We start from the raw sequence: 13,195 nt of genomic DNA, 5'->3' as shown, positions 1-13,195 counted from the left end.
GTCAAGGCAGTGTCAAGGCTACAGTGGAAGAGTATATTGCTGTTAGTAATAACTCACTCTTCTCCTGGAGACTCTCGATGGTGGGTGTTTCTGTGTCCTCCTCCACGTCGCCAAAGTGCAGGACTTTGTGATTGGGCGACAGGCGACAGTGCCACAACTTATCTGAAATGACCAATAATAACAACACAAAATAAAATGTTTGGCAGCATGGTGTAAGAAAGGCCAGCTATCTCTTCGTCTACCGTCCTTCATTAGTCTCCCTATGTTTCACCGTGTCGTGCTGTCCAGCTTCCCCCTATACCTCTCGAGTTCTAACGCGCATACTCTTAACCTGTCCACCCCTCTCACGGAGATGCGAGTGGTCTCACCCTGTCTGCGTCGGCTGCTGATCTTGCGGAAGAGGGTTCCCTGACACAGGCGGTTCAGTCTCTGCTGGCGAATCAGCTCCAACAGCTCTGGCCTCAGACGCTCCTTCAGCTCTCTACAGAGGGCGGGGGGGTAGAGACAGAGTCACGCCCACCGCAAGTACCATAACGCACTCAACATGATTCATTTCGATGAGCTTTATTTGACGTATTAAAAAGGTCAGTCACTTGCGTTACAAAGGCAAGGACATATGAATAGATATGGACCAGATAGGACGAGGACAAGTAGGTAGGATCAGTGCTGCTTGGTTGACTGTGAATGTGTAGAATGGGTTGTGGACCTGTGACTGGTCACATGACATTTCCAAGCTGTTTGGTGACAAACAGGGCAGACGTAGAGGATAGCAACAGCACTGATTCTGATTCCATAGGGGTGACAAATGGTACGAATACAGGTGTAAGTATACACACACACACTAAAGGGGCTGATCCCTGCCCTCTAGGGGCCATTGGAGGAAGTACAGGCTTATGAGGGTTTGTGTGTGTGTGTGTGTGTGTCATAGAGAGAGCAAGAAAAAGATTCTGCTGAACAATTTCAGGACTTACAATACAGGCGTGGCGAGGGTCTCCTCTTGGTGCAGCCGCTCCGTCTGGCGTAGTTTGAGGATCTCACTATAGTTCAGAGCATTCACCTTGTTCTTAAACAGCTCCAGAGACGTGGGCTTACTGGACAGAGTCCTGGTGATCTGCTCACGCACAACCTGCATTACCTAAAGACATACAGAGACAGTCAACATTGATTATTTAAAGAGAAAACATACCAGCTGTGTTGTGGCTATAGACATGGTTTCTCTGGTGGGTTACAAAACAATTGAAAAGCCCTTAGGTGGGTCACAAAGCAAAACAGTTTGCGAACCACTATATTAAAGTATACAGTATATCTTAGTGTATGTACTGTATGTTTTCATATATTTCAGTAGCTAGCTATTGTGTGAATGTGGGTTTGAGATGAGAGAAAGCAGACTGTTCCCACTCTTTGCTCTGCTGGGCACAGTGACGCTTACACACTCAGACAAGGCTTGACCTCGGTCCCCCCAAAACATGAGCTCTCTGAGGCGAAGGCCACATGACAAAGCACAGGAGGGAGGAAATACGGGAGGGTGTGCGTGTGTGAGACAGGAAAACCTGGCGTTTCTCTACTAACTGCGGCCCCAGTTTCAAAATCCATCACAGAAATCTATGAGAACACACCAAACCCAACACAAGTCGATCACCCCCCCCCCCCCCACTCCCTCTTTCCTCCACTCGGTCTCTCTCCCTTTATCTCTCTTCCTGTCAGTGTGGCCATACTCCGAGTCTCTCTCAATGACACTGCACTTGACACCAAGCAGACGTCGCCATGGGAATGTCATTTTCTTGTCCATCATGGTAACCCCATATCCCTCCCTCTCCAAAGTACAGCAGCACCAGTATGGAGGACTTTAATGAAATGGTACTGTATGTACAGATGTGTTGAGCACACAATAACCATGACCCATGAAGCAGGCTCCGAATTACAGTATCCATGGAGAGCCCAGTATCTATGGAGCAAGAAGTAGCAATTGCGCACTCATCCTCTATGGAGCAAGTGGTATCTGCTGTGCATGCAGCACCCATGGAGGCACATAGCTGTATTCTTTAAATCTAAAATAATCCCACCTCAAAAGAAATTTGAGGTAATAGAATGCAAAACATAACAAAATACAGGTAATTGCCAAAATAATGGAAACGCTTGAGAAAATGAGGGATACAAAGTATATCGAAAGCAGGTGCTTCCACACAGGTGTGGTTCCTGAGTTGATTAAGCAATTAACATCCCATCATGCTTAGGGTCATGTATAAAAATGTCCAGTTGCCCATTATTTTGGCAACCATGGCTAGAAGAAGAGATCTCAGTGTCTTTGAAAGAGGGGTCTTAAAGGAGCATAGGGGGTTTAAAGGGTGTGAGTGTGTTTGTGTCTCAGAGTAATGGGCGGCAGGTAGCCTAGTGGGGCGGCAGGTAGCCTAGTGGTCGAATCCCCGAGCTGACAAGGTAAAAATCTGTCGTTCTGCCCCTGAACAAGGTAGTTAACCCACTGTTCCCCGGTAGGCAGTTATTGTAAATAAGAATTTGTTCTTAACTGACTTTCCTAGTTAAACAAAGGCTACGTTAAAAAAAAGGAGACCGCACCTAGCAGTGGAGGTTTCAGTGAGGAGGCAGACAAAATGGACCCAGTGCAGTGCCCAGGAGTGGCCTTTAATTTGTGGAGAAGAGACACCAAAACTATTGTACACCTATGTACAAACAGAATAAACATGACGATGGACAGAACAGGAAACATAAACAAGGGGTAAACTGAAAATAAATCAAGGTTGAGCTCAATAAACACCAGGCCTCAATAATACCTGTCCGCAACCTGTCCGCTCTCTGCCAAGACAAGAACGACACAGGTTAAGTATAGTAGCTGGGCTACTTCCACATGGACCATACCATTACAAACAATCACAAATGAATGGCATAATTACACAAATTAAATTATCAATCACCATATTCAGGAAATCACATAGGCAATTCTGAAATACACACACTTCAATTAATAGTGCAGAATCCTGCATAAACCAGAAATAAACCCAGGGAACATTCATCTCCCCCTGAGATTTGGCCAGCTTGGCATAACCCAACCACACAGGAAAAATTACGCTTCAGACCACGGACCTGGTTTGCCAACCCTCCTGATGCAGCAGGAAGGAATAATTCACCTCTTCAATCAACGAGGATTAACAGGTATGTTTTTAAACATTCTGTACATATCACTAAAAACTGTACCACCGGTGACCGCAAAAAAAGATTCTATATTAAAAACACAGAATTAGATCATTGCTATCCTACAACACAGCAACTACATTACACCGCACTTTATAGTATTCAAATAGCTCTAAATAAGACCTCAAAACCATACTAATACGTAATAGCCAATGTAATATAACATGTATTTCTCCATGTAGGCAGAGAAAAATATTTACAACAACACATCCAAGGAGAATGGCACTAAAACTGTAACTAAAATTGAGACCGTCATATACGGTTTTTGGAACAAAACAAAGCATTCTGTGACACCTCGCTTAAATGCCCCCAGGGCATCATCCTGTGTAACAACATTATTCACATACTGTGTAAAGATCACGTAGAAATGACTAATGAATCCAAATAGAGTATCTCACCTCCATGTTGTGTCTTTCAAGTACAACCCAGAGGCCAACAATGTTAGTTCCACAGTCAAGAGAGAGAGAGAGAAAAAATGTAATATGAGAGGAGAGAAACAAAACAGAGAGGACAGCGGATGGAGGGATAAGAGAGAGTATCACCTTTATGGCATCAGCAGTCCAGAGATGAGGTTATTTTGTAAACAGACACCCTGATAGTCACTCACACCCCGTCCGCCCCCTCTCTCCCCTGCCGTCACTCCTCTGGTTTAACCAATAGAAAGAGGAGAACCCCAGTACAGGAGACTTACCTCAGCCATTGTGAGGAGCAGCTGTTTCTGTTCCCTCATAACCCAGCAGTGTGTGTGTGTGTGTGTGTGTGTGTGTGTGTGTGTGTGTGTGTGTGTGTGTGTGTGTGTGTGTGTGTGTGTGTGTGTGTGTGTGTGTGTGTGTGTGTGTGTAGGATGACTGTTATTGGAGGGAAAGTGCGTGGGGGGGGGGGGGGGGTCACACACACAGTCCTAGTTGGAGGCCCCCAGCTGGCAGCAGCGTGTTGCCAGGAGTGATTAACGGCTGAAAATCGACAGCACAGTTAGGGGTTTATTGGAGGGAAGAGGGAGAGAGAGAAAGAGAGGAAGAGACAGGGTTTGTGATCGAATGAGTAGAGAGAAACAGAGAGACTGCAACAGAGGTAGAGGAGGAGAGGAGAGGAGAGGCTGAGGGACATGGTAGTAAAAGCCAAATATACACTCTTAGAAAAACGTGGTTCTATCTGTAACCAAAAGGGGTTATTCAAAGAGTTCTCCTATGGGGACAGCCGAAGAACTCTTTTGGTTCTAGAGGGCACCTGTTTCTCTAAGAGTGTAGAATCTCATTATGGGTTGTTGAAGGTATGAGGTGTGGAATCTTCTGTGAGACAGGCACGGTGGAGACAGATACCACTCACTCTTCAAGCTGTAAACAAATTCTCTCAGCACCAGTACTCTGCATTCACCCCCTTAACATTCGTCATCAGACCTAACAAGTATCTGACTCGAGGATGAACAAATCTAAAAAGGAGATAAGAATAACCCATAGGGAGATGCTTTTGTATCCCCCCCCCCCCTCTCTCTCTCTTTTAACATGGCTGACCACTGTGGCTGACCACTGTCCATCTCTCCATTGTCAGTGTCCAGAGGTTTTTCTCTTGTGTAATTACTGCTGATGGAACCAATTGATTGTGAGGGACCTTTCTCCCTCGCTCTGATTCTGCTATGGAGTGGGATTCTCTTTGTGCTTCTAATGCCCAATTGTCCCTGCTCCACGGGATTGTGGGAGGCAGCAGAGGGCGCAACACAATGACAGGGCCTGCTGGCTGGACACTCGCTCCAACTCAAAAGGTCAAAAGGTTAAGGGTTTATGACCAGAGAGCATTTTGTAAAACATGGGCCAGTTGTCTGGTTTTGGTGTTCATGAATAGTTCTGTCTGAGTGAGTCCAGTGTAGTTAACATAGGAAAGGAAATAGCCTGGATTGGGTCCATCCAGCCGTCTTTCCTACATTACCCTAGCACGGTATCTATACATTTAGATAGGGCAGCCAGTCGATATTCCATTCTGGTAGCCATTCTGGATGACTAATCGATGTCCCGTTCTAACGATTACAACTGACTAATTATACCCCAGCTGGTTGCCTCCCACAGCCTCTATAGATTCAACTCTGTGTCTCCTACTCTGTGTGGCTGTGGCAGATGCAGATGGATGGTATTATCCTGCATACTATGCTTCCATGGTGGCTCACAGGACACAGAGCACTTGTTATTGTTTTCAGTGTGGCGCATGCAGGTAAATGCCATTCCACTCCGGGTGCCATGGAGTGCTTTGAAGTTTGATTTTCTAAATTAGATTACCACTTTGCCGCTCCACGGTTGGCAATGTAAACAAATAGACCATCTATCAGACGATACACTGCATCACGCTTGGACATGATAAACAACATACACTATATATACACAAAAGTATAAGAACATTCGGCTATTTCAGCCACACCCAATACTGACAGGTGTAAAATCGAGCACGCAGCCATGCAATCTCCATACACAAACATTGGCAGTAGAATGGCCTTACTGAAGAGCTCAGTGACTTCCAACGTGGCACCGTCATAGGATGCCACCTTTCCAACAAGTCAGTTCGTAAAATTCCTGCCCTGCTAGAGGTTCCCTGGTCAACTGTAAGTGTTGTTATTGTGAAGTGGAAAGGTCTAATAGCAACAACGACTCAGCAGTGAAGTGGTAGGCCACACAAGCTCACAGAATGGGACTGCCGAGTGCTGAAGCACGTGGCTAGTAAAAATCGTCTGTCCTCGGTTGCAACACTCTAGCGAGTTCCAAACTGCCTCTAAAAACAACGTCAGCACAAGAACAGTTTGTTGGGAGCTTCATGAAATGGGTTTCCATGGCCGAGCAGCCACACACAAGCCTAAGATCCCCATGTGCAATGCTAAGTTTCAGCTGGAGTGGTGTAAAGCTCGCCGCCATTGGACTCTGGAGCAGGGGAAACGCGTTCTCACCAATGAAGAATCACGCTTCACCATCTGGCAGTCCGACGGACGAATCTGTGTTTGGCGGATGCCAGGAGAACGCTACCTGCCCCAATGCATAGTGCCAATTGTAAAGTTTGGTGAAGGAGGAATAATGTTCTGGGGCTGTTTTTCATGGTTTGGGCTGGGCCCCTTAGTTCCAGTGAAGGGAAATCCTAACCATACCGCATACAATGACATCCTTGACAATTCTGTGCTTCCAACTTGGTGGCAACAGTTTGGGGAAAGCCCTTTCCTGGTTCAGCATGACAATGCCCCAGTTCACAAAGCAAGGTCCATACAGAAATGGTTTGTCAAGATCGGTGTGGAAGAACTTGACAGGTTGGCACAGAGCCCTGACCTCAACCCCATCGAACACCTTTGGGATGAATTGGAACGCCGACTGCGAGCCAGGCCTAATCGCCCAACATCAGTGCCCGACCTCACGAATGCTCTTGTGGTTGAACGGAAGCAAGTTCCAGCAGAAATGTTCCAACATCTAGTGGAAAGCCTTCCCAGAAGAGTGGAGGCTGTCATAGCAACAAAGGGGGACCAACTCCATATTAATGGCCATGATTTTGGAATGAGATGTTCGACGAGCAGGTTTCCACATACTTTTGGTCAGGTAATATACCTGCTCGCTACTTGTAGACATGCTCCCTGTACCCTTCAACTAGTCTGTTTCAAATGGCAAGAGGCTGTTTCTTGTACTTGTACATTAGAGTTCAGTGTGGGAAAAGGGTGAGATAGAGATAGATGTGATGCTGAGACATGGGGTGGGAGTGAGACATAGAGAAAGAGTGAGCTATATGGTGACATTGCAGTGTGGGTTGTGTTACCTTGTCAAAGTCCTCCTGCGTGGCTCTCATCTCCTTCCAGGTCTTATTGAGCAGCTGGATGCAGATGCAGAAGAGCTCGTCCAGCAGCTGGTCCTGAGCGAAGAAGATGGGGTGGTAGTCTGAACCTGTTTCTGAGGCTGGTGGTGAGTGAGTGAGTGAGTGAGTGAGTGAGTGAGTGAGTGAGTGAGTGAGTGAGTGAGTGAGTGAGTGAGTGAGTGAGTGAGTGAGTGAGTGAGTGAGTAAGTGAGTGAGTGAGTGAGTGAGTGAGAGAGAGAGAGAGAGAGATATGAGCAGATGAGCTCTCACATTTTTCAGCAACGTTTTTACAAAAATATAGATTTAGAGTCAGTTAAACTTGGATTTTTCAGCAAGGACATATACAGGATACTACCCTCCACAACATAACCTTCACTGCAAATCAAAACTCTAAACCCACAACCTGATTTTGGACCAAATTACCTGGAAGGATTCATACTACCAAAGATTCTTATTTCCAAGCTATGCAGCAAATGCTCTGGGAAACAAACAGAAACCTGAAAACACCATCCAACCTGGAACTGAGTAATGTTTAGTCTGAAGCTACATTTAAAGCCAAGAAGAAAAATACATGAGAATGATATATTATACTTTATAAGGACTGAATGCTAAGATAAAGCCTTAGCTTTACAGAACATGTCTGACTGCAACTTCAATTTGCACTGAGGTGTGAAGTGAGCTCAACAATGGCAGGAGAGTTTCACAGCCTACCCCACCCAAATACAGAGGCATTTGAAGCCCCCTCCCGCTGTCCAGAGGTCATTACAATGCAGTACCCTCTGGATGTAAAAAAAAATGCCAAAGCATGAAAAAAAATAAGCTCCTTATGGAAAATCAAGATAAACTTTTTGCTGACTATTATAAAAATGGGAACATAAGCAACTTAATCTTCCACACAGACCATCCCCTGGCATGGCACAGTACTATATAACACACACACTCTGTTAAGAGGGGGGGTGTTAGCAATGGGTGGAAACTCAGGATATTAGACAGCGAGGACTCTGAGTCAGCCAACGTCAACCTGTACAAGTCTGGAACAGAAATGGTACAGGGCAACCCCAAACAGATTCAGCTGGATTTTCACATAATCAAAGAGGTAGCTCAGCAGGATAAGCTCTCTCTTGAGAAAGATATCCCCACCCTGAGAGTGTCAGACCAGACCTCTTCATTATTCAACCCCACAGACGAGCAACCCCAAGCGGAATGTCAAACCTCCCAGCACAGAGTACTTCTCCCTCATTAACATGAAGGATAAACTCACCCAGCTGGAGGTAAGGCAGTTGGAGCTGGAACAGCAGGTGAACACACTCCAGTCAGCACAAAAAACATTGTCCAGCTCAACAACACCCCCTCAACCAGACATGGAGAGCTGGAGGTGGAGAGAGACATCTACACTGGACTGTGGTGAGACAACATCAACATGAGAAAGAGCAGGAGCAGAAGAACAGAGCACTAGAGAAGGTGAAAGTGCTCGAGGAGAAGGTGAGAACGATGACATGTGACAGAGAACAACCATTAGAGAGCTGGACACCCCCACAAAGAAGCCAGCAGAACAGTCCACCTCAGACCCTGACCAAACTCTCAACACCACAGCAGAACAGTCCACCCCAGACCATAGCCTCGACATCACAGTAGGACAGACAAATTAAGAACCCCAAGCCCAGGGGATCCCACCCCCTCTGAGCACCCCTCCTGTCAGCCACCCTGACAACCCCCCCACAGAGGACATACACAAGACACAGATCGTACTCCTTATGGACTCAAACGGGAAATATACAAGAACATGTGCTATTCCCAAACACAGTATCTAAACTCTGGTGTCCAAACACCCAGCACGCCCTAGACCTTCTGTCTGAGGACCAACAAGGTTCATCTAGCCACATAATAATACACACAGGCACAAATGACCTGAGAACACAGGAGAAAAGGGTGGCCACAGCACTAAAGGCAGTAATTGAAAAAGCTTCTTCTACTTTCCCCAAAGCACAAGTGCTAAACTCCACCCTGCTACTACAAAAAGACTTCCACCTTGCTACCATACAGCGGGTAAACGCAAGTATTTCCTGTTGACTGTGACTCAAAAGCAAATGTACACCTGGCCCACCACTCCACCCTGGACTTGACCAGCCTTTACGACCAGGTCCACCTATACAAGGCAGCAGTGCACACCTTTGCCCATACCCTAAAGGACATCGCTCTCAACCGCAGCCCCAACACCTCACACAGGAGCAACAGATCAGCAGACACCCCATCCAGACCAGCGAGAACCCCCACCTGACCTACATCCAGACCAGCGAGAACCCCCCCCTGACCTACATCCAGACCAGCGAGAACCCCCCCCTGACCTACATCCAGACCAGCGAGACACCCCCCCTGACCTACATCCAGACCAGCGAGACACCCCCCCTGACCTACATCCAGAGCAGCGAGACACCCCCCCCTGACCTACATCCAGACCAGCGAGACACCCCCCCTGACCTACATCCAGACCAGCGAGACACCCCCCCCCTGACCTACATCCAGACCAGCGAGACACCCCCCCCTGACCTACATCCAGACCAGCGAGACACCCCCCCCCCTGACCTACATCCAGACCAGCGAGACACCCCCCCCCTGACCTACATCCAGACCAGCGAGACACCCCCCCCCCTGACCTACATCCAGACCAGCGAGACACCCCCCCCCCCCCCTGACCTACATCCAGACCAGCGAGACACCCCCCCTCTACTGACCTACATCCAGACCAGCGAGACACCCCCCCCCCCCCACTGACCTACATCCAGACCAGCGAGACTCCCCCCCCCCCACTGACCTACATCCAGACCAGCGAGAACCCCCCGCTGACCTACATCCAGACCAGCGAGACACCCCCCCTGACCTACATCCAGACCAGCGAGACACCCCCCCTGACCTACATCCAGACCAGCGAGAACCCCCCCCTGACCTACATCCAGACCAGCGAGACACCCCCCCCTGACCTACATCCAGACCAGCGAGACACCCCCCCCTGACATACATCCAGACCAGCGAGACACCCCCCCCCCCCCCTGACCTACATCCAGACCAGCGAGACACCCCCCCTCTACTGACCTACATCCAGACCAGCGAGACACCCCCCCCCCACTGACCTACATCCAGACCAGCGAGACTCCCCCCCCCCACTGACCTACATCCAGACCAGCGAGACACCCCCCCCCCACTGACCTACATCCAGACCAGCGAGACTCCCCCCCCCACTGACCTACATCCAGACCAGCGAGAACCCCCCGCTGACCTACATCCAGACCAGCGAGACACCCCCCCTGACCTACATCCAGACCAGCGAGACACCCCCCCTGAACTACATCCAGACCAGCGAGACACCCCCCCTGACCTACATCCAGACCAGCGAGACACCCCCCCCTGACCTACATCCAGACCAGCGAGACACACCCCCTGACCTACATCCAGACCAGCGAGACACCCCCCCTGACCTACATCCAGACCAGCGAGACACCCCCCCCTGACCTACATCCAGACCAGCGAGACACACCCCCTGACCTACATCCAGACCAGCGAGACACCCCCCCTGACCTACATCCAGACCACACCACAGAACAGAGCAATACTCAATCATGAGGCATCAAAGCTAAAGGAAATGAATAATATAAAGAAATGCTATAGATGAAAGGAAAGTAGTGTGGGAACCTACCAGAAACCTACCATTAGGTATCAACAAATTCAATCCCTTTTAGACAACTTCCTGGACAAAATATTTCACTATAATAGTGAAGGTGTAAACTTGGCAGTAGAAAACCTAAACAGTCTATTTGACCTCTCAGCTTCCCTATCAAATCTAAAAATTTCAAACAGAAAACTGAAGAAAATTAACAACAATGACAAATCATTTGATGAAGAATGCAATAACCTAAGAAAGAAATTGAGAAACCTATCCAACCAAAAACAGAGAGACCCAGAAAACCTGAGCCTACGCCTTCACTATGGTAAATCACTAAAACAATACAGAAATACACTACGGAAAAAGAAGGAACAACACCTCAGAAATCAGCTCAATGTAATTGAAGAATCCATAGACTAACCACTTCTGGGAAAATTGGAAAACACTAAATAAACAACAACACGAATAGTTATCTATCCAAAATGGAGAAGTATGGGTAAACCACTTCTCCAATCTTTTTAGCCCTATAACAGAGAACAAACAGCAAAAACATATACATGATCAAATGTAAATCTTAGAATCAACTATTAAAGACTACCAGAACCCACTGGATTCTCCAATTACATTGAATGAACTACAGGACAAAATACAAACTCTCCAACCCAAAAAGGCCTGTGGTGTTGATGGTATCCTCAATGAAATTACAAAATATACAGACCACAACTTCCAATTGGCTATACTTAAACTCCTTAACGTCATCCTTAGCTCTGGCATCTTCCCCAATATTTGGAACCAAGGACTGATCACCCCAATCCACAAAAGTGGAGACAAATTTGACCCCAATAACTACCGTGGGATATGCGTCAACACCGCATGCATGTACTAGCTCAGGTTGACTTACGGGGCTCTCCGATGCTTAGGATCTCACACAGGATGAGAGTCAGCTGGATGCTGCTGCGGGCGAATGGACACTCGTGCTTATCCTCCCTACTGCTGTTCTCCAGAACAAACTAAGAGACAGAAACAGAGAAGGGAGAGAAATTGTCATGAAGATGACACACCTACCTAACCCACACCCTAACAAAGACCCATGTTAGTCCCTTTAACTCCCTCCCACACCCTCCGTTCCCTTGATTTCTCTTCCCCTCCCTATTTTCACCCTGCTGTAGGCATCGGGGTAGCGGGAGGCAAAGTGGGCCATGGTGTCTAGGGCCAGCAGACCTGGAGGGGCCCGGAGCAGGTCCTGACCTGGGTTACTGTTGTTCTGGAGAGAGAGAGGACAGAACAGGGATAAAAACAAACAGTGTATGGTGGGAGACAATGAAGAATGGTATAGATAAGAGTAAGACTCAGACAAGTTTAGCAACTGTGAATGATTAATAGTAAGTGATAAGAGTGGAATCACAACGTCTGATAGCGGGGAAATTATATCAACCAGCAACGGTTGGTATAGATGAGAATACGACTCAATTGAAAGCAACAGCTTATTGTTGACAGTAAGTGATAGACGAGGTGAGTGAAGAGACACAGAGGCCCAGTGAGGGGGACTGAATGAGGTGGTGGTAAGTAGAATCTCATGGAGTAGACTCACAGAGAAGCCCAGCTTCTTGAACTCCTTGGCGCAGAGAGAGCGTCGTCGCTCATGACTCAAGCTGTTCTCACTCTCCGTCTCAAAGGCTGCCTGCCGCAGGCCGTGTAGAATCTCCCTCTGGTCCTGGAGGAAGGGGGAGGATAGGGATGGGGCCGATAACAGTAGAGGGAGACAAAGAGGTAATGAGAAGGAGTATATATATATATATATATATATATACACACACACACACACATATATATGACTATGTGGATTTCAAGGACACTGATTCAGCACTTCTCACTAAACTCCTCTCTCCTGGAGTGGGAAGAGAGTGGTTTGCTGTGGTTTGGGGGGGGGGGGGGGTCATCTAACTCGCCTGGTTGTAGGAGTCCAGGGGCATCCTCATGCGAGGCTCCAGGTGGTTCAAAGTGACAGACTGGAGGACGTACAGGTAATGGGCCATCTCATCCCCCACGGAGGCAGAACTATGGATGATGTTCTGTGGGTCACAACAAACCATGATGCACAGGTTCAAAACAGAGCAGTATTTACTATGATTAAAATGACTGAAAGGAGACAAAAATAAAATACAAAAATTCTACTATAACGACAATTGTATTTTCCCCAATTTGATTTTCGAAAGGGAGCAATGACAGTCAGGTATCATTGTACCTCAATCTTGGAACATTCAAAATGGCTTTACCTTATAGATGTACTGTCGAAGATTTTTCTTCCCTAGGAAGACAAACAGCTCCTGAAAAGAAATAGTGTATGTTATTACTTGATAATTACCACTAATACATTCAGTTATTAATAATTAAATGCAGTGACACTACTTTCCCCACAAGGAGGCAGTAAAAGCTACCCGGTCACAAATCAGGTCAGGGGGAGGGACACAGCAGGACTTTGCCCCCAGCTGCAGTGACATAATGGTCACATAAATCAGT

At 47.4% G+C, this 13,195-nt stretch overlaps 1 protein-coding gene across 4 annotated transcripts in view; it reads right to left on the bottom strand.

Moving 5' to 3' along the window:
* LOC139540253 (engulfment and cell motility protein 3-like) overlaps positions 1-13,195 on the bottom strand; it is a 32,928-nt gene that overhangs the window by 2,566 nt on the left and 17,167 nt on the right. For 3 of the 4 annotated variants that reach the window (XM_071343933.1, XM_071343932.1, XM_071343934.1), the window contains 9 exons: positions 12,952-13,002; positions 12,625-12,747; positions 12,267-12,389; positions 11,835-11,939; positions 11,577-11,685; positions 6,982-7,118; positions 972-1,135; positions 369-481; positions 58-162 (listed from right to left, as the gene is read on the bottom strand). In XM_071343933.1, the coding sequence (XP_071200034.1) occupies positions 58-162; positions 369-481; positions 972-1,135; positions 6,982-7,118; positions 11,577-11,685; positions 11,835-11,939; positions 12,267-12,389; positions 12,625-12,747; positions 12,952-13,002 (1,030 nt within the window). Of the gene's footprint in view, positions 1-57; positions 163-368; positions 482-971; positions 1,136-3,605; positions 3,763-6,981; positions 7,119-11,576; positions 11,686-11,834; positions 11,940-12,266; positions 12,390-12,624; positions 12,748-12,951; positions 13,003-13,195 lie in introns of those variants that run through there. The other variant, XM_071343935.1, reaches the window with a different exon arrangement.

Source organism: Salvelinus alpinus, chromosome 15, assembly GCF_045679555.1.
Source record: "Salvelinus alpinus chromosome 15, SLU_Salpinus.1, whole genome shotgun sequence".
NCBI lineage: Eukaryota > Metazoa > Chordata > Actinopteri > Salmoniformes > Salmonidae > Salvelinus > Salvelinus alpinus.
This window is presented reverse-complemented; position numbering and strand designations above follow the sequence as displayed.